Source organism: Nicotiana sylvestris, chromosome 2 (assembly GCF_000393655.2).
Source record: "Nicotiana sylvestris chromosome 2, ASM39365v2, whole genome shotgun sequence".
Taxonomy (NCBI): Eukaryota; Viridiplantae; Streptophyta; class Magnoliopsida; order Solanales; family Solanaceae; genus Nicotiana; species Nicotiana sylvestris.
This window is the reverse complement of record NC_091058.1, coordinates 178537025-178557639: the sequence shown is the minus strand read 5'-3', so window position 1 is coordinate 178557639 and position 20615 is coordinate 178537025. Positions and strand designations below refer to the sequence as shown.

Here is a 20615-nt window from a genome sequence, read left to right as displayed (position 1 = left end):
AGACGGTATCTCGGGAGATCCCATGTTGTTATCTCGATGTGTTGAGTTGTTGTCTTCTATGATTTCATTCTTTTTAAAAATCAATATTTATCTTACTGCGGAATTTCATTCTATCTTGTTTTATTACATATATACCAGTAGGGCCCTGACCTGACCTCATCACTACTCGACCGAGGTTAGGCTTGGCACTTACTAGGTACCATTGTGGTGTACTCATGCCCTTCTCTGTGCATGTTTTTCGTGTGCAGATCTAGGTACCTCCTACCAGCCTCGTTCTTAGGGAGTCGGGACAGCTTTGGAGACTTCAAGGTATATCTACCGTATCCATATACCTCGGAGTCCCTTTCAATTCTTCCCCATGTCAAACTCTTCCTGTATTTTTCTTTTGTTAGACTCTAGAGTATAGAGATACTATTTTTCTTTCTATAGTTTGTGACTCATGATATTCCGGGTTTTGTGAAACCTTGTACATCCAGTGTTTGGTTATTGTACATGTCGAGCGGCATTATTATTGGGTATTTAGTATCTAATGCAGTCAACTGTTTAGTTTGTTTCCATTATTGATATTTTTCGCAATCTATTAGGCTTACCTAGTCGTAGATACTAGGTGCCGTCACAACATGTCTCAGAGGGATGTTTGGGTCGTGACAAGTTAGTATTAGAGCTCTAGGTTCATAGGTGTTGTGAGTCGCAAGCTGGTTTATTAGGGTCTCGCAGATCGGTACGGAGACATCTGTACTTATTTTTGGGAGGCTATAGAACTGTTAGGAAAATTTCACTTCTTTTGATTCCTTGTCGTGCGAAATTGGTGACTTCGAAATTCTAAAATTTTGTTTTCTATTCTTTCACAGATGGTGAGGACACGTGCAGCCGGAGATGGCCAGGAACCCGTGCCCCTTACTAGAGCCGCCAGAGGCCGAGAACGCCCACGTTGTACAGCTAGAGAACCCAAGCGAGCAGCTACATATGAGCCACCAGTAGCTCCAGTCAGAGCGCAGGCACTTGAGACACCAACTACTACTACACCAGCTCTTCAGGAGACCCTTGCATAGTTCCTGAGCATGTTTGGTACTCTAGCTCAGTCAGGTTTGATTCCCCTTGCTACAGCCACATCTCAGGCCGGGGGAGGAGCACAGAACAGTGGGTTTAGGTTTATCAGATTCCAGATGTTATATCGGTACCCCCTATAGCCCTAGTTCAGCCCGAGGGTAGAGCAGCAGTTTTAGAGGAGGAGGAGCGTAGGCTAGGGAGGTAAAAGAACTATGACCCTCCTACATTCAGTGGTCTAACATCAGAGGATGCTTAGGTATTTCTAAAAGAGTGCCATTGTATCCTCCGTACTACGGGAATAGCAGAGTCAAGTGGGGTTTCTTTCACAATATTTTAGCTTAGAGGAGCAACCTATCAGTGGCGGCGTACTTATGAGTTGGACAGTCCGGCTGAGGCAGCTTCACTTACTTGGACTCAAATCTCGAACATGTTTTTTAGAGAGTATGGCCCTCAGGGACGCATGGCATGCAGAGTTTGAGCATTTGTGCCAGGGTGCTATGACTGTGTCAGAGTATGCAATTCATTTCAGTGATTTGGCTAGACATGCACCGGACTTGGTTTCTACAGTTCGAGAGAAGGTCCATCGGTTTATTGAGGGACTCAATCCCAGCATCAGGACTAGCATGGACTGGGAGTTTGAGATGGATATCTTATATCAAGAGGTTGTGAGTATTGCTAGGAGAGTGGAGGGCATGCTTGCTCGGGAGAGAGAGGAGAGAGAGGCCAAGAGGTCTCGAGAGTTTGGCCATTATTCTAGTGCTTGTGCCCCAACTGCAGTTCGACATGGTAGGGGCCATGTGAGTCACCCCATTCATTCAGCTCTTACAGCCGCTAGTGGTATTCCAGCTCCTCATACACCCCAGGAGCTGATTATGCACCGCCAATATCTAGTGTGCCTGCTGCACGGGGTGCCTTCAGCGGTCAGTCTAGCAGACCTGGCCCGAGTTAGCCACAGTAGCCATACCCTCCCAGAACTTGTTTTAAGTGTGGCGACACTCGCCATATGGTGAAGGATTTCCCCAAACTTATGAGGGGTGCACCTCCATAGACTTCTCAGCCATAGCGTACTCCATAGGGTTCCCAAGCTATGATTACAGCACTAGCTGCTACTCCACCTACTCAGCCAGCTCGAGGTGAGGTGGGGGAGGTACAGGCCGCCCTACAGGGGGAGGCTATGCCAGATACTACGCCCTTCCTGCTCGTACAGAGGTGATTGCTTCTGATTCTGTCATTATAGGTATTGTCCTGGTCTGTTATAGAGATGCATCAATTCAATTCGATCCAGACTCCACGTATTCTCTTGTTGTGGACCGCATGTATCGATCGTGTTTGATTACTCTTAGTGGTTTGAGACCAGAGCCGATTTATTATTGCTCAATATGGTACACTTTGATTTTATCTTAGGCATGGACTGATCGTCACCCCATTATGCTATTCTTGATTGTCACACCAAGACCGTGACACTAGCTATGCTAGGTTTACCTTAATTAGAGTAGAGGGGTACCTTAGATTGCACTCCCAGTAGAGTTATTTCATTTCTTAAAGCTCAATGAATGGTTGAAAAGGGGTGTGACGCGCACCTAGCCTATGTGAGAGATGTCAGTATTGATGCCCCTAGAGTTGAGTCAGTCCCAGTAATGAGGGATCTCCCCGATGTATTTCCAGCTGACCTTCCGGGCATGCCGCCTGACAGAGATATTGATTTTGGCATTGATACGTTGTCGGGCACTCAGCCTATCTCTATTCCTCCTTATGATATGGCCCCTCCTGAGTTGAAGAAGTTGAAGGAGCAGTTATAGGAATTGTTTGATAAGGGCTTCATTAGGCCTAGTGTGTCACCTTGGGGTGCTCCTGTCTTGTTTGTAAAGAAAAAGGATGGTTCTATGCGTATGTGCATTGATTATCGCCATTTGAACAAAGTTACAATGAAGAATTGGTATCCTTTGCCTCGTATCGATGACCTATTGGATCAGTTACAGGGTGCCCGAGTGTTTTCCAAGATTGATTTGTGTCCAGGTTGTCATTAGTTGAAGATTCGGGAGCCAAATATCCCGAAGACTACTTTCAGAACTTGGTATGGTCATTATGAGTTCCTTGTGATGTCATTTGGGCTGGCCAATGCCCCAGCAACATTTATGCATTTGATGCACAGTGTATTTCGGCCCTATCTTGACTCATTCGTCATTGTCTTTATTAATGACATTCTAGTGTACTCCCGGAGTCGGGAGAAATTCGGGAGGATCATGAGTAGCACCTAAGCACTATGCTTCAGACCCTGAGAGAGAATAAATTATATGCAAATTTCTCAAAATGTGAGTTCTGGTTGGATTCAGTGGCCTTTTTGGGTCACGTAATGTCAAGTTAAGGGATCAAGGTGGACCCGAAGAAGGTAGAGGCAGTGCAGAATTGGCCTAGACCATGCTCAGCTACAAATATTCGGAGCTTCCTTAGTTTGGCGGGGTATTACCGTCGATTTATTGAGGGATTCTTATCTATTGCAGCACCTATGACCAGGTTTACCCAGAAGGGTGCTCCATTTAGGTGGATAGAGGAGTGTAAGGAGAGCTTCCAAAAGCTCAAGATAGCTTTGACTACAGCCCTAGTATTGGTATTGCCTACAGGTTTGGGGTCTTATACTGTTTATTGTGATGCATCGCGAGTTGGCCTCGACGCGGTGTTGATGCAGGACCGTAGGGTGATTGCCTACGCATCCAGAAAGCTGAAGGTGCATGAAAATAATTATCATGTCAACGACCTTGATTTAGCAGCTATTGTTCATGCCTTGAATATTTGGAGGCACTATCTATATGGTGTCCCTTATGAGATCTATACTGATCACCGGAGTTTGCAGCATCTGTTCAAACAGAAAGATCTTAACTTGTGTCAGCGGAGATGGCTAGAGCTGCTTAAGGATTATGATATCACTATTTTATACCATCCCGGGAAGGCCAATATAGTGGTCGACACCTTAAGTCGCAGGGCGGAGAGGTTGGGGAGCTTAGAATATTTACCAACATCATAGAGGCCATTGGAATTGGATGTTCAGGTCTTGGACTACCAGTTTGTTAGATTAGATATTTCTAAGCCGAGCCGAGTTTTGGCTTGTGTGGTCTCCCAATATTCTCTTTATGATTGTATCAAGAAGCGTCAGTATGATGACCCCCATCTGCTCATCCTTAAGGACATGGTTCAGCACGCTGATGCTAAATAGGTCACTATTGGGGATGATGGTGCATTAAGGATGCAGGGCAGGCTATGTGTGCCCAATGTAGACGGATTGCTTGAGTTGATTCTTTAGGAGGCTCATAGCTCGTAGTACTAGAAGCCACGAAAATGTATCAGGACTTGAGGCAGAATTATTGGTGGCAAAGAATGAAGAAGGAAATAGTGGAATATATAGCCTGGTGGTTAAATTGTCAGCAAGTGAAGAATAAGCATCAGCGGTCGGCTGGATTTCTTCAAAAGTTAGAGATTCTGGAGTAGAAATGGGAGCGGATCACTATGGATTTCATTGTTGGACTCCCACGGACTCAGCTAAAGTTTGATGCGTTTGGGTGATTGTGGATAGGCTGACCAAGTTAGCTCATTTCCTTCATGTGATGACTACCTATTCTTCCGATAAGCTGGCTCGGGTTTATATCCGCAAGATTGTCAGACTTCATGGTGTGATGGTATCTATCATCTCTGACCTGGGTACACAGTTTACTTCATGGTTCTAGAGGGCCGTGCAGCATAAATTGGGTACTCGGGTAGATTTGAGCACAGTATTTCACCCTCAGACGGACGAGCAATCCAAGCGCACTATTTAGATTTTAGAGGATATGCTCTGTGCGTGTGTGATGGAGTTTGGGGGTTCTTGGGATCAGTTCTTGCCCTTGCGGAGTTTGCCTTCAACAACATCTATCAGTCCAGCATTTAGATGGTACCATATGAGGCTCTGTATGGTAGGTGGTGTCGGTCTCTAGTGGGTTGGTTCGAGCCGGGCGAGGCTAGATTATTAGGTACGGACTTGATTCAGGATGCCTTGGAGAAGGTTAAGGTGATTCAGAATAGACTTCGCACAGCCCAGTCCAAACAGAAGAGTTATATGGATCAGAAGGTTCGCGATGTTGCATTCATGGTTAGAGAGTGGTTCTTGCTCCGAATTTCGCCCATGAAGGGCGTTATGAGGTTTGAAAAGAAGCGCAAGCTGAGCCCAACATTCATTGGTCCATTTGAGGTGTTGCGGCGAGTTGGGGAGGTTGCGTATGAGCTTGCCTTGCCTCCAAGTCTAGTAGGAGTTCATCCGGTATTCCATGTTTCTATGCTCCGGAAGTATCACCGTGATCCGTCTCACGTGTCGGATTTTAGCTCCGTCCAGTTGGACAAGAATCTATCTTATGTTGAGGAGCCGGTGGCTATTTTGGACATGCAGGTTCGAAACCTGAGGTCAAAGAACATTGCTTCGGTGAAGGTTCAGTTGAGGGGTTAGCTGGTCAAGGAGGCAACTTGGGAAACCGAGCAGGATATGCGCAGCCATTATGCTCATCTTTTCACCACTTCAGGTATGTCTCTATGATCATTCGAGGACAAACGATTATTTTAAGAGGGAAAGGATGTAACGACCTGACTGGTCATTTTGGGAGTTACAGCCCCGACCCCCTATTTACTGCTTCCCCATACACTTTTCTACTTATGTGACTTGTTGGGAGGTTTCGTTTCGGGTTTTGGAGTGTTTTGGGACACTTAGCCCCTAAACAGAGGCTTAAGTCTTAGGATTTAGACCGTAGTCGGAACTGTGTGAAGACGACTCCAAAATGGAGTTCCGTAGATTCTATTAGCTCAGTTGGGTGATTTTGACTTAGAGACGTGTCTGGATTGTGTCTGGAGGTCTGTAACTTATTTAGTCTTGAAACGGCGAAAGTCAAATTTTTGGAAATTTTGACCGGTAGTAAACTTTTTGATATTGGGTTCAGAATCCGATTCCAGAAGTTAGAGTAGGTACTTAATGTTGAATATGATTTGTGTGCAAAATTTGGGGTCAATGGAACGTGGTTTGAAAGGTTTTGGCATCGGTTGTAGAAATTTGAAGTTTCAAGTTCTTTAAGTTTGAATTGAGGGTGATTCATGATTTTAGCGTTGTTTGATGTGAGTTGGTATGTTTGGTTGAGGTCCTGGGGGCCTCCGGTTGATTTCGGGTGCTTAACGGATCAAAAGTTGGATTTGTGTTGTTGCTGAAGTCTTCAGGAAAGTGGTGTTTTCGCACTTGCGGTGGTGATACCATAGGTGCAGAATGGCACCTGCGGAGTGAAGGGCGCAAATGAGGAGTTTGGAGGCTTGACCAGGGATCGCAGGTGCGAGGGAAGTACTGCATTTTGCGATGCCCGCAGATGCACCAAAGGAATCGCAGGTGCGGAGAAGGACTGCAGAAGCGGACAATGTTTCACGCAACGGTGCCAAATTTTGATGACGTACAAATCCACTACTAAAAGGTAAATGGACAAGGTCGCATGCAATATAATTTACCTAATTATGAGTTGGGGTCGAATCCCACAGAGAATAATATGTAGGCGATTAGGAATGTAAGAGAATTATCACTTGTTATGCAATGTCAAACACTTAGAATTGTTTTTAGAAAATGTTTACACCTAAATGCGGAAATGTAAACTAACCTAGAAAGAAGGTAAAATGATCATTGGCTACAAGTATGGATACATGGGGAATTACACTCAAGTAACGATCCAGTGTATTTCACGATTTTATAAATATGAGCGAGTTTATATTAATTAGCCTCGGGTAATATTTCTATACTAGCTTCTTCCAAAGACTAACAAGACTTCCTAATTGAATTATCCCTAAAACAATCAGGAGATTAAGCGCACCCGATTATGGCTACAAGTAGTTCAATCCTATCCCTAAGTAGAATCTATAAAATGAGGGTTAAAGCCTCAAGCTCTTGTTAATTACTCTTTCCCAATCCCAAATAATCTTTCCCAAAATTAATTCGAAGTTAATGGGCGAGTCCTAGGGTTAGCTAATCCCTTTGGAAACATTAAAGAACAAGAAGAATTAAAGAAACAATAACCCACTTCATAAAAGATAAAAAATCATTCAATACATAAGTACCACAAGACATTTAATCCACACTTTAATTATGAATATTCCTATAAATAAGAATCAAGTGTTGAAATAAATACTACACACTTAGATAATCAATACAAAGCAAGAAAATGAAGAAATGAGTAAGAAATTCTTAACCAAAATCTTCAAAACCCAAGTGTGTGCGCAAACCCTAGCTCCCAAAACTTGTTCTCTCTAGTCTCAAGGACTAAAAATAAGCCAAAGAGTCTTTTCCCATAGGCTTGGTCATGTATTTATGGGTTTTGGAATTGAGAAAATGTGAAAAGTCATTACAGCCTAGGTCTGATGCCCGTTGACCGCACCTGCGGAACAATCCATGCAGGTGCGGCTCCGCATATGCGGATACCTTATCATATAAGCAAAAACTTGAAGGGACTTCTGGCTCTGCAGATGCGGTCTTTCCAGCACAGATGCGTAATTGCAGTAGCGGTTCTTTACTCGTAGATGCAGTTCCAAGCAAAGTGTCTCAGCTCCACAAATGTGGGCCATTTCTCGCAGATGCGAGGTCGCTTCTGCGACCTATCTTCCGTAGATGCGGATTCCCTGAAGAGTTTTGCATTGTTTCACCATTTTTAGCTCACTTCCACTTCAATTGAGTTCAAATCACTTTGTGGTATCATTTACCTAAAAATCTAACAATACACACTATAAACGACCTTATATTATAGTTAAATGACATAAAAACTTAAAGAAAAGAGACTAGAATGAGTGGTAAAATCACCACTCATCAACACCCCCAACTTAAAGCTTTTGCTTATCCTCAAGCAAATCAAAACCAACAATTCAATGAGGTTCTACCATTTAAAGCACAAATAGCATTGCTATCATTTACAAATCACATTTTCCAATTAAGCACCATACTTATGGATTTGGTTGGTACTAATAATTAGGATCAAGCACGCGAATCTTAACCAAATAACTCCCTCATTTAAAAACAACTTCAAGAAATGCAAAGGATTTTCAAAGTAATCAAGTGACAACAAAAAGTCTCAAGAAGTGACTCAAAAGCACTAGTCTACTACATATGCTCAATTTACTCATTTCCGGATATAACAATATTACCAATCCATCCTAATTCATGTGCCCTCACAAGAAAGAAAGTCCCAAAATTACCATATTTACAACAATAACACAAGGAACAAATGTACAAAGACGCTCACTCTCAACAATGAGTTTCAAGTGTTATAAAATATCATGCCATAAGCTTGCCCTTATTTTAATTCGCCGCCTATTCAAGGACATTCGGTTGGAGATCCCATAAGGACTTTTTAAGCTTGTAATGTAGGTTTAGGAAAGGGTAGGATAAGTACTTTGGATACAAGTAACTATACCCTCCTTGAACACTACTCACATTTATCTTTCTTTTTGCATTTTGCTTCTTTTTAAACCACATAGCCTTTATTGGCATGTAGTTACCAACGTAGAACCACCTTGAAGTTCTTCTCTAATTTTCTCAAGACTCCAATATTTATATATACATATTTTATATATATATATATATATATATATAACTATTTTCTTTTGGAACTTGAGTAATTATACATCAATGTACAACCTTACCTATTTCCAACTTGACACCAACACCCCCAACTTAGGCTTTTAGCCTCATTCTCAATATTCAAGGAGGGACGGGTTCAAAAGATGGAATTATTTCACAAAAGGGTAAAAGTTTGTAATGAGGTGGCCAAAAAAAAGGTTAAAGGCTCAAATGGGGTAAAATAGTGATAATCTTTATGCAATGGTAGGCTTGAAAGGCTATAGAGGCTTTTTCAACGATCACAAAGAATGCCTAAGGTCATCCCTCCAACCAAACATACTAACATTAGTATTGAAAGACCAACCGGGAAAGTTCTAGATGATATAATTAAACACATGAATTATTTCTAATAAGAACTAACACACATGGAACATGAACTGGTCAAGACGGATCAATTTCACTTTTTTTTAAAAGAGCATTTAGAGCAATGTCATGCCAACTAGCGGGCAACGAGTCACTAAAAGAGCCAAAAAGTCATCACAAAAATTATTCCTTCCCATGCACTTACTTTTTCACTTTAAAACCAAAATTCGAAGGGGTATTCTTAATTCACATTTCACATGCAAGAGACTAATTCTATTAGTACCAAATAATCCAAAAGTCTCCACATAATAAAACAAGACTAATTCCATTAAGAGAGTCGCCACGCCATCCATCATAGGGAAAAGTCACCCGGTTCAACACAAAACTATTCCTCAGGAAAGAACTGTAGAACAAAGAAAACCCAAGGAAATACTACAAAAGAAATAAAAATAAAATAATGGAAACTACTAAAGAAAATAATTAACAAAAACAACTAATCTGTACATGTATAACTACTCACAACTATGCTCGGCAAGAGCACATGATAAGCAATATCAAAACAAGTCTGGAAAGGGCATACAATATCCATACAACAAAATAAGCCCGGCAAGGGCACAAGTCAAAGTAGCAATGTATAAATAAAATGTACTCCCTAAAGCCACCCCCAACTAACAACATTGCAGTGTCCTCACTGCATAATATCAAAATAAAATACAAGTAGTTTGAGGGTCTCCCTGAGGTCTGCATCAGACTAGCAGACTGCGGGAGGAAGGCTTATCACTTCTGTGAAGAATTCACAGCCTCATCATCATCAGTCTTATCAGCATCATCACCAGCAGCACTTGACATGAAAGAATACTCTTCGCTATCATCATCTTCCGCAATTGGTATCTTTTTGTTCGGCTTCCCCCATTTGAAGATGGCCTTTATGCCTCTCCACATCTTGATCATAAACTTGCCTTTCTTCTTGTTCTTCACCTTCTCCTTTTGGAAGTCTGACTGAAGATCTACATATGCCTTGGCCAAGTTGCCATAGGCTGTCTCGAGTATGCAAATAGATGCTGCTATTTTTCTCATGAGACTCTGCTTGCTTTTTCTGTGCATCTAAGTAGGTCTTCATGTCGTCCCTGGTGAAGTACTCGGGCCTAGGCTGGGAGGATGAGGGCCCTCTAGGGAGCTGTGACACTAACTCCCAAATGGATACAAAATGGGAGTTTAGCACCCCAAATGGTCCCTCAGGTGTAGCTACCTGTGAGGATGACTTTGGTCCGACAACAGTAGTGGTGACTTTCCTCTTCTTGCTTTTTACTACACTACCCTCACCCATTATTCTCAATGGATGAAAGGGTTTATTGGCTGGCAACCACCGATCAATGCTACGCACCTCAACCTCTGCCTGCCTGCACAACTCTATGATCAGTGAAGGAAACATCAACCCTGCATCATCGTCCAACAAATACTCTCTCATCTCCCTCAGGATATAGTAACCTACATTCATAGGAATGCCGTCTAAAATGCATGCAATGATCAAGGCTCTGGTGTAGGAGATATCTGAAGCATTTCCACAAGGTGACACCCTGTTATAGAGGATGTAGAGCCATATTTTTGCTTCAGCTGTAAAGTCAATTGACTTCAAACCCTTTCTCTTGTTTCCCCATTTTTCTCTCATGTTTGCGGGATAGAGTTTAGTGACAATCCATTCTCCGTTGTCGCACTGATCCTTTTCTTGCAATGGCTCAAGTGGATAGTTAGGAATCTCGAGTATGTCATTAATCTGCTCGATCCCAAACCTCACTATTTTGCCTCTAATGATGAGTGTGGGTCGGCAAAGTTTGTGCGCTTAAGATTTGCATAGAACTCGCGTACCCACTCCTCATTGGCTTTACATGGAGTAGGAATGAAGCATGACCATATGGTGGCTTGGAGATGGGCATAGACTTTTGGGAGCCGCTCGGCCAATTTATCCTCGGCGATCCCTTTTTCAAGAACTATCTTTTTGGTGATGAGGTTGTCATAATATCAGCGGTTACAATCATCCGACATGAAGCATGAGTTATCAAATGGTCCATCAGCCTCCTCCTTAATTTCATGATGTAGCGGAGCATTTTCGTTGATGTTTGGGTCTATTTTAGCTCAAAGTACCTTCACAAAATCAAAACAATGTTAGTCGGGCAATAGAATCATGTTAAGCAATTTAAAACACTGCAATTGGGTCAAAGAATCAAGTTGAACGGGCCCGGGAAGCTCTAGTTGCAAAGTTACTAGAATTTGGAAATCTGCCCAGTTTCCGCACCTGCGGAAAGACCATTGCAGGTGCGGTCCCGCATCTGCGGATTTTCGTCCAATTCTGTGGTTTTGCCCAATCTGTCAAAAATCACACCTACAGAATAGTCAACGCAGGTGCAAGGCCGCATCTGCGGCACCTTTTCCGCTTCTGCGGTATTCGTCCAAGGGTTCAAACACCCAGAATTTTTCAACTCCTTTTCATCTCTACCATGATTTTTAGCACCTAATTTATACTCAAGACTTCTAAATTAGTGCACTACATGAACCTATAACTCTATTGAGACTGATTTTGTGGTACTTCGCAAGCAATTTTCATTTAGACAATTTGTCGAACATCTTGCAAGCAGTGATGAACATATGCTTTTTGAATTGAAAATGGTACTCGGACTTCCCAACAATTTGTTTCACAGGTAGCAGCACACACACATACACTCTCAACCATTTCCCCTAACTTCTAAAACTCCTAAAACTAACAGCTGTAAAAAAAATAACAAATGAAAATGTGACTGTAGCAGAGGTGCGATGAAGAAGAAAGAAAAAGAAAGAAAGAGAAGTAGAAGGGAGGAGTAGATGAGAGCCATGGTACCTATGTGATCTTGTGCTTGAGAATTTTGAGTATGAGCAATTTTGTGTGGAGAGCAGTAGCGTGAGAGAGGAGAGGGAATTTTGGGTTTTGGGGGGAAAGGTTCAGAACATACCTAATGAAATGAGGGTTCAATTAATTAATTTTGCCCTATTTTCCGCACCTGCGATTAGTTTAGCACTTCTGCGCAGCCGCTTTTACGGCAAATCTACCTCATCTGCGGAAGATGCGCACCTGGGGCTCAAAAAATGCTTCTGCAGAAGCGCACCAACGTGGATTTTCCGTAGTTGCGGTTACAACAGGTTTCAGTAGCCAATTCTGGGTAGCTACTATTTTGTGTCATTCCAACATCCCAAACTCTTTAATTCAACTCCAAAAAATTTGAAACTTGGCAGATTAGTCAAAAATAATATTATAAGCTATTCTACAAAGGAAAATTTCAAAAAAATGACTAAAAATTATGAAAACGATGGGTTGCCTCCCACCAAGCGCCGCATTTAACGTCGTGCACGACGCAAATCACTTTACCACTTCTCTCGCTACTTTGACGATATAAATTGGGCACCCAGCTTTAAATCAAGCTTGTGATCACGAGCGGTGGGGGTGGCAAGTAGATGATCAAGCCAAGCATTACTTTCTTCATTTTGCACTTCTTGGCTTTCATATGAGGGATGTCATTTTGCCTTCTTGTTCCCTTAAATTGTAAAATATATGGCCTTTGTTTTTCCTCCTCGCAATCCCTCATTGACTCGTGTAGTTCAATTCACATATCACCACACAATTCCAATGTTGAAAAATGTTTGGCATGTGACATCAAACCTCCAAATTGCAATTCTTCCCGGATTTTGACATCCTCTTTTTCCCCCGGACTAGAGTCAATCTCAACTATATTTTCACTTACACCGGTTGACTCTAATTCCATATTTTTCTTGGCATCACTAACACTCATGAAGTCGGTTGGCGGATGTTCAATTCTTGATTCCTCAAAGTAGAGCTCACTTTCTTCCTCATAGTCGGACTCTTCTTGACTTCTTTCCACACTCTTAAGTTGGTGGGCATAGTGAGCCTCAACCAATATTTTCATATGATCTTCCAAAGTACGGATATGTTCATCATTGTGAGTCAAGCCTTGTTTCAAGTCCTCCAGTACAAAGTTGTGTTTCTCCTCATTTTTAAGACTGGCCTCCAACATGAGCATCATTTTCTCATTTTGAGAATTTGAGAGCTCTTCTTGGTTTTGATCAAGTGCCAAGGAAGGATTTTCGGCTTCAACCTCCAAAGAAGATTCTTGGCTATTATTAACTTCCAAGGCTTTTTGGACCTCTAAAGCTTCAAGCATTTCTTACATTTGCATGTTCAACCTTTCAAGTGCCAAGTCATTTTGGAGACTATTTTCCAAAAGCTCATCCAAGGAACTTTGCTCTTTGTTTTCTCCTTTAATTAGGCATTCTAACATGAGCTTGAACTCTCCATTTTGACCATGATCAATTTCTTCCACCTCCATATCCCTATCATTTTCATCACAAAAAGTAGAATCATCATATCGGGGTTTTGGGGAAGGGAAGGACAAATAGGCACAATTATCCTAGTGACTATTTTGACGACCACACTTATTACAAATACTCCACTCATGGGTTTGAGATTGTGCGCACAATCCGCCGCCGGGAGAATTTAAACAACTTTGCCACGAGTGTGGTCCTCTACAATAAGGACAAGGGTCATCAAAGTATGAACAACTACCATCCGATCAATTTTCATTATATGATGCTATTTTTGTTTCAAAAACTAAAAAAAATAAACAAGAAACAAACAAGAAAAATAGACCATGGTAAGAAATAATTACACAAATATTCACAAGTTTGGACCAAAGTACTTACGTTTATTTCTCAAACAATCCAAATTACGCCAAATTGTTCCCTAGCAACGGCGCCAATTTTGATGACGTCCAAATCCACTACGAAAAAGTAAATGGACACGGTCACATGCAATATAATTTACGCAACTATGAGTCGGGGTCAAATCCCACAGAGAACAATATGTAGGCGATTAGGGATGTAAGAGAATTATCACTTGTTATGCAATGCCAAACACTTAGAATTATTTTTAGAAAATATTTATACCTAAATGCGGAAATGTAAACTAACCTAGAAAGCAAGTAAAATGATCAATGGCTACAAGTATGGATACACGTGGAATTACACTCAAGTAACGATCCAATGTATTTCACTTTTTTATATATATGAGCGACTTTATGTTAATTAGCCTCGGGTAATATTTCTATACTAGCTTCTTCCAAAGACTAACAAAACTTTATAATTGAATTATCCCTAAAATAATTAGGAGATTAAGCAAACCCGATTATGGCTACAAGTAGTTCAATCCTATCCCTAGGTAGATTCTATATAATGAAGGTTAAAGCCTCAAGTTCTTGTTAATTACTCTTTTCCAACCCCAAATAATCTTTCCCAAAATTAATTCGAAGTTAAGGGTGAGTCCTAGGGTTAGCTAATCCCTTTAGAAACATTAAAGAACAAGAATAATTAAAGAAACAATAACTCACTTCTTAAAGGATAAAAAATCATTCAATGCATAAGCACAACAAGATATTTAATCCATACTTTAATTATGAATATTCCCATAAATAAGAATTAAATGTTGAAATAAATACTACACACTTAGATAATCAATACAAAGCAAGGAAATGAACAAATGAGTAAAAATGAGTAAGAAATTCTTAACCAAAATCTTCAAATATTCAAAACTCAAGTGTGTGTGCAAACCCTAGCTCCCAAAACTTGTTCTCTCTAGTCTCAAGGACTAAAAATAAGCCAAAGATTCGTTTCCCATAGGCTTGGTCGTGTATTTGTGGGTTTTGGAATTGAGAAAATGTGAAAAGTCATTACAGTCCAGGTCTGATGCCCGTTGACTGCATCTGCGGAACAATCCCCGTAGGTGCGGCTCCGCAGATGCGGATACCTTATCGCAGAAGCGAAAACTTGAAGGAATTTTTGGCTCTACAGATACGGTCTCTCAAGCGAAGATGTGCAACCGCAAAAGCGATTCTTTACTCGCAGATGCGGTTCCGAGCAAAGTGTCTCAGCTCCGCAGATGCAGGCCATTTCTCGCAAATGCGAGGTCGCTTCTGCGACCTATCTTCTACAGATGCGGATTCCCTAAAGAGTTTTGCATTGTTTCACCATTTTTAGCTCACTTCCACTTCAATTGAGTTCAAATCATTCCGTGGTATCATTTACCTAAAAATCTAACAATACACACCATAAACGACCTAATATTATAGTTAAAGGACATAAAAACTCAAAGAAAAGAGACTAGAATGAGTGGCAAAATCACCACTCATCAGGTGCTCACACACAGGTGCGGCCCCCTTGCCGTAGATGCGGACCCAGCCCTCATAAGTGATTTTTGCACCTACAATGATTTTCCCGGCTCGCAGAAGCGAGTTTGTTGAGCAGAAAATAGGATTTCGAGGGTTGATTTCCCAATTTTGGGAGTTTGAGAGCTCGGTGTGAGGCGATTATTTGAGATTTCTTCAAGAAGATTGTTGGGGTAAGTGGTTCTAACTCGGATTGGGTTATATTTCATGAATCTATGGTTATTTTTATCTTCTAATTAGGGATTTGAGTTGAAAATTTGGGGGGAAATGGTAGAAACTTCATGGGCTATAATTTCGAGTTTTGGAAGACGAATTGAGGTCGGATTCGAGTAATTCTTGTATGGTTAGACTCGTGAATGAATGGATGTTCTTATTTTTGTGACTTTTACCCGATTTTGAAATGCGGGCCCGTGATTCTTTTTGGAACGATTTCCTAATTTCTCTCTTTAGCTTAGATTTTATTGACTTAGATTAGTTTATGATAGCTATATTTATTTTATATATTTGATTTTGGCTAGATTTGGTCCATTCAAAGTCGGATATTCATGGAAAGAGCATTGTTACGGATTGATTTGAACTTGGTTCGAGGTAAGTGGCTTGCGTAACCTTGTGTGGTGGAAACTCCCCTTAGGATTTGGTACTATTTTTGATATGTGAGCACAGTGTATGTGAGGTGACGAGTACGTACACAGGCTAATTGTTGTAAAAATCCAATTTCTGCTAAGTAATAATCTATTTTTCCTTCTTATTTGAGTTATATCAGCATGTGTAGTGTCCTGTTAGCTTAGAATAGCATGTCTACTTACCTTAATTGTTTATCTGAACTCGGTGCAGCATGTTTTAGTAAATTTTCTGTTTTTTCCTTGGCTCAAACTTTAGTATAAATTGTAGGCTTTCTTGCCATAACTGTTATTCCTGTTGTTTAAGCTGCATATTTACTTTGGGACTATGGAACGGTATTCTAGTAGATCCCCTTGTAATGCATATTTACTTTGGGACTACGGAACGGTATTTCGGGAGATCCCATGTGACGACCTGGTCAGTCGTCTCATGAGTTACCGCTCCGTTTTCCTCATTTCTGCTTCCTTATGCTTTGTTATCCATATTTTGTGGTATCGAGTTGGTCGGATCAAATCCGGAATAATTTTGGTAAGGTTTGAGACACTTAGTCTCTTTTGAGGAAGCATAAGTTGGAAAAGTCAACCGGATGTTGACTTATGTGTTAGAGGGCTCGGATGTGAGTTCTGATGGTTCGGCTAGCTTTAGGAGGTGATTTGGGACTTAGGAGCGTGATCGGAATGAGTTTTGGAGGTTCGGAGTAGATTTAGGCTTGAATTGGCGAAGTTGATATTTTGGCGATTTTCGATTGGTAGGCGAAATTTTGATATAGGGGTCGGAATGGAATTCTGAGAGTTGAAGAAGTTCCGTCGTGTCATTTGGGATGTGTGTGCAAAATCTCCGGTCATTCGGACGTGGTTTGGTTAGGTTTTTGATCAAAAGCGGAATTCGGAAGATTTTAGAAAGTTAGGCTTGAATCTGATGTGTTTTGGTTGATTTGATGTTGTTTGAGGTGTTTTGAAGATTAGAACAAGTTTGGATAAGGTATTGGGACATGTTTGTGCTTTTGATTGAGGTCTGGGGGGCCTCGGGGTGATTTCGGATGGTTGACGAAAAGTTTGAGGAATGTTTGCAGTTGCTGATCTTTTGCTGCTTCTGGTATTTCCACACCTGCGGATTGGGGACCGCAGGTGTGACGCCGCACGTGTGGGAGATCGGCCGCAGAAGCGGAAAGAGGGCTTGAGGAGCAAGAACCACAGAAGCGGCTAATAGGACCACATCTGCGAAGTCGCGGATGCGGATAATGGATCGCAGATGCGGAAATGGGAGTTTAAGTGAGGACCGCAGATGCGGTGGATTTTGACCGCAGATGCAGTACCACAGATGCGGAAATACAGCCACATATGCGAAAATGTCTGGGCAGAAGGTATAAATTGTGGCCTTCACGAATTTGAGCTATTTCACCATTTTTGACTTTAGCTTTGGAGCTTTTTTGGACGATTTGAAATAGGGATTTCAAGGGAACTTCATTGAGGTAAGGAATTTGGATCTAAAACTCGTTCCTAAGCTATTATTACATGGATTAGAACTAGAAATCATGGAAATTAAGGGTGAAAATTGGGGAAACTAGGGCTTGGAAACTTAGACCTTTGCTTGAGGATTTGAAGGACCATTTGAGGTTGAATTTCAGAACTTTTGATATGTATGAACTCGTGGGGAGATAAGGAATTTATTTATGCAAAAATGATTGAATTCCGAGATGTGGGACCGGGGGTCGAGTTTTGGTAATTTCAGAATTTGTGTCGTATTTTGATTATTTTCGCTTGGGCTTCGTTCCCTTAGCATATTTTGACGACCTCATTCTGATTTTGGATAGATTCGACGTGAGTGGAGGCCGATTCGAGAGGCAAAGGCGTTGTGAGCTAGAGATTTGATCGGTTTGAGGTGAGTAATGATTGTAAACGATGTTCTGAGGGTTTGAAACCCCGGATTTCACATCGTAGTGCTATATTGAGGTGAGGTACACGCTTGATGACGAGCATGGGATCGTGCACTGTTGGGGATTGTGACTTGGTCCATCCCGATTGATGATTTTACCGCGTATTTGACCGAAATCTATTTGCTATCATCATTACTTGGGCTGAATGTCATATTTGGGCTCCGTGCACACTATTTGGACCCTTCGGGGATTTTTACTAGTATTTCTTCACTGTTTTGACTTTTTACTGAACTCAGTCATCTTATACTTCACTGTTTTTCGTACTCAGCCATGTTTACTCTGTTTTAACACTTACATGATCTTTTAAATGATATTTTGGGCTGAAAATCATGTTTATTATTGCCCGAGTGACTTGTGAGGATTTTGACTGAGTAGGGTCGAGGGCCTGTGTTGTGAGGAAACATTTGATACTAACTATGAGGCCAAGGGCCTAAGATGTGTACGCCACGAGGTAGCTTGATTGATATGAGGCTGAGGGCCTAGTGATGATGCCACGAGGTGGCTTGATATTGCGCTTGGGCCGTAAGGGACCCCTCCAGGAGTTTGTACACCCCCAGTGAGCGCGGGTACCCATTGTGATGTGAGATTGAGCCCGAGGGGCTGGTATTGTTCTGAGATGTTGCCCGAGGAGCGGAATTGTGGATATTGTGCCCGAGGGGCGAACCTTTATGTGTTTATTTTCTTAATTAACTGTCCATTACCTGCTTAATTGTTGAAAGAGGCTTTTCATGAAATTACATTTGATATAAAGGATTTTTTCCTATCTTTCACTGATTCACTGATTTTTAAATGGTTTTACTGCTTCATTATAGAATGCTTTGTGCTTTACGTGATTTCTTGCTTTCAGTCATTATTTACATTTGTTACTCACTGAGTTGGAGTACTCACTTTACTCCCTACACCGCGTGTGCAGATTCAGGCGTTGCGGATCTTACCAGTGCGAGTTGAGAGCTCCCGGCAGATATCGGAGTCCACGAGGTAGCTGCTTGACATCCGCAGTCTCGTGTTTCTCCCTCTTTATCATTTCTATCTCTTATTAGACATTTGTAATAGTTTGTAGACTTTTCAGACTTGTATTAGGTTTTATAGATGCTCATGACTAGTGACACCCCGGTATCGGGCTGTGTTGGGTTATTTTCTGTGACTTATGCTATCATTTGCTTAACTTTTAGTTTATTTATTCATGTTTAGACTGTTTATAAATGCTTAACTGTTAAAAATTGGGTATGGAAAGTGTCGGCTGGCCTTGTCTTCATGAGAGGCGCCATCACGACCGGGTCCGGGTTTGGGGTCGTGACATCCGCCCTGCATATTTACGTTTGGGATTACGAGACGGTATCTCGGGAGATCCCCTATTGTTATCTCTGTGTACTGAGTTATTCTCTTCTATGATTTCATTCTTGTTAAATTTTAGTCTTTATCTTACTGCGGTATTTCATTCTATCTTGGTTTATTAGATATATACCAGTAGGGCTCTGACCTAACCTCGTCACTACTCGACCGAGGTTAGGCTTGGCACTTACTGGGTACTGTTGTGGCGTACTCATGCCCTTCCCTACGCATATTTTTCGTGTGCAGATCCAGGTACCTCCTACCAGCCTAGTTCTTAGTGAGCCGGGATAGCTTTGGAAAACTTAAAGGTATATCTGTCGCGTCCACACACCTCGGAGTCCCTTTCTATTATTCCCCATGTCAAACACTTCCTGTATTTTTCTTTTGTTAGACTCTGGAGTATAGAGATACTATTTTTCTTTCTATAGTTTGTGACTCATGATATTCTGGATTTTGGGAAACTGTGTACGTCTAGTGTTTGGTTATTGTACATGCCGAGTGGCATTATTATTGGTTGTTCAGTATTTAATGCTGTTAGCTGTTTAGTTTGTTTCCATTATTGATATTTTACGCAATCTGTTAGGCTTACCTAGTCGTAGAGACTAGGTGCCGTCACGACATGTCTCAGAGGGATGTTTGGGTCATGACACGGAGCCGCAGATGCAAGGTGACGAGTGCGTACTCGGGTTATATTTTGAAAAATCCGGTTCTTGCTAAGTAGTTTTCTTTAAATTCCTTGACTAAGTTACCTTAACATGTATAGTTATTATGTTTAGCCTAAAATCGCATGTCTACGTGTTTTAATCTTTACTTGCAATATGTATAACATGCTTAGTTAAATTCTGTTTTCCTTGATTTTGTGTTCAGTCTTTAACTATAGAATTCCTTGCTATAAATTCGTTGTTCCATCCTGTTAAATTCGTCGTTCCACGTCAAAACCAAGAATTGCACTTCAAAACCAAATTAATCAACTTTTGAACTTCAAACTTCCAACTATCTCCGGACGTGACAAATCATACTTAGACAACTCGGAAAGATGTCAAATTTTACGCACAAGTCACAAATCACTATACGAACCTATTCCAATGCTTGGAATCCCTAACGGACATCGATAACACTAAAGTCTACTTCAAATCAAACTAAAAAAAACTCTAAAACCTTCAAGACGCCAACTTCCAACAATAAGCGCCAAAACGCTCCCGGTCCACCCAAAACTCAATCCGAACATACGCCCAGGTCTAAAATCATCATACGAACCTATTGAGACTTTCAAATCTCGATTCTGAGGTCGTTTACCTAAAGTGTTGACTCAAGTCAAACTTGGCCACTTTAGGCCACTATTATGCCGAATTCAACCTGAACCCTTCCAACATGCGTACTCGGGTTATATTTTAATAGTGGATAATATGGGTGGTTAACTGTTTTCTTTGAACCATTTTGTCACCCCTGGTCT

The 20615-nt window shown here is 41.4% G+C and overlaps 1 protein-coding gene across 1 annotated transcript; it reads left to right on the top strand.

Annotated features, from left to right (window-relative positions):
- The first annotated feature begins 5137 nt into the window (after positions 1-5137).
- On the top strand, positions 5138-5521 carry LOC138886012 (uncharacterized). The gene has a single exon (XM_070167033.1). The coding sequence runs from the start codon at positions 5138-5140 to the stop codon at positions 5519-5521; it is 384 nt and encodes a 127-aa protein (XP_070023134.1).
- Positions 5522-20615: the final 15094 nt, after the last annotated feature.

Excerpts from the sequence above, each read along its gene's own strand:
- LOC138886012 (XM_070167033.1), top strand. The coding sequence starts at position 5,138 with ATGGATCAGAAGGTTCGCGATGTTGCATTCATGGTTAGAGAGTGGTTC.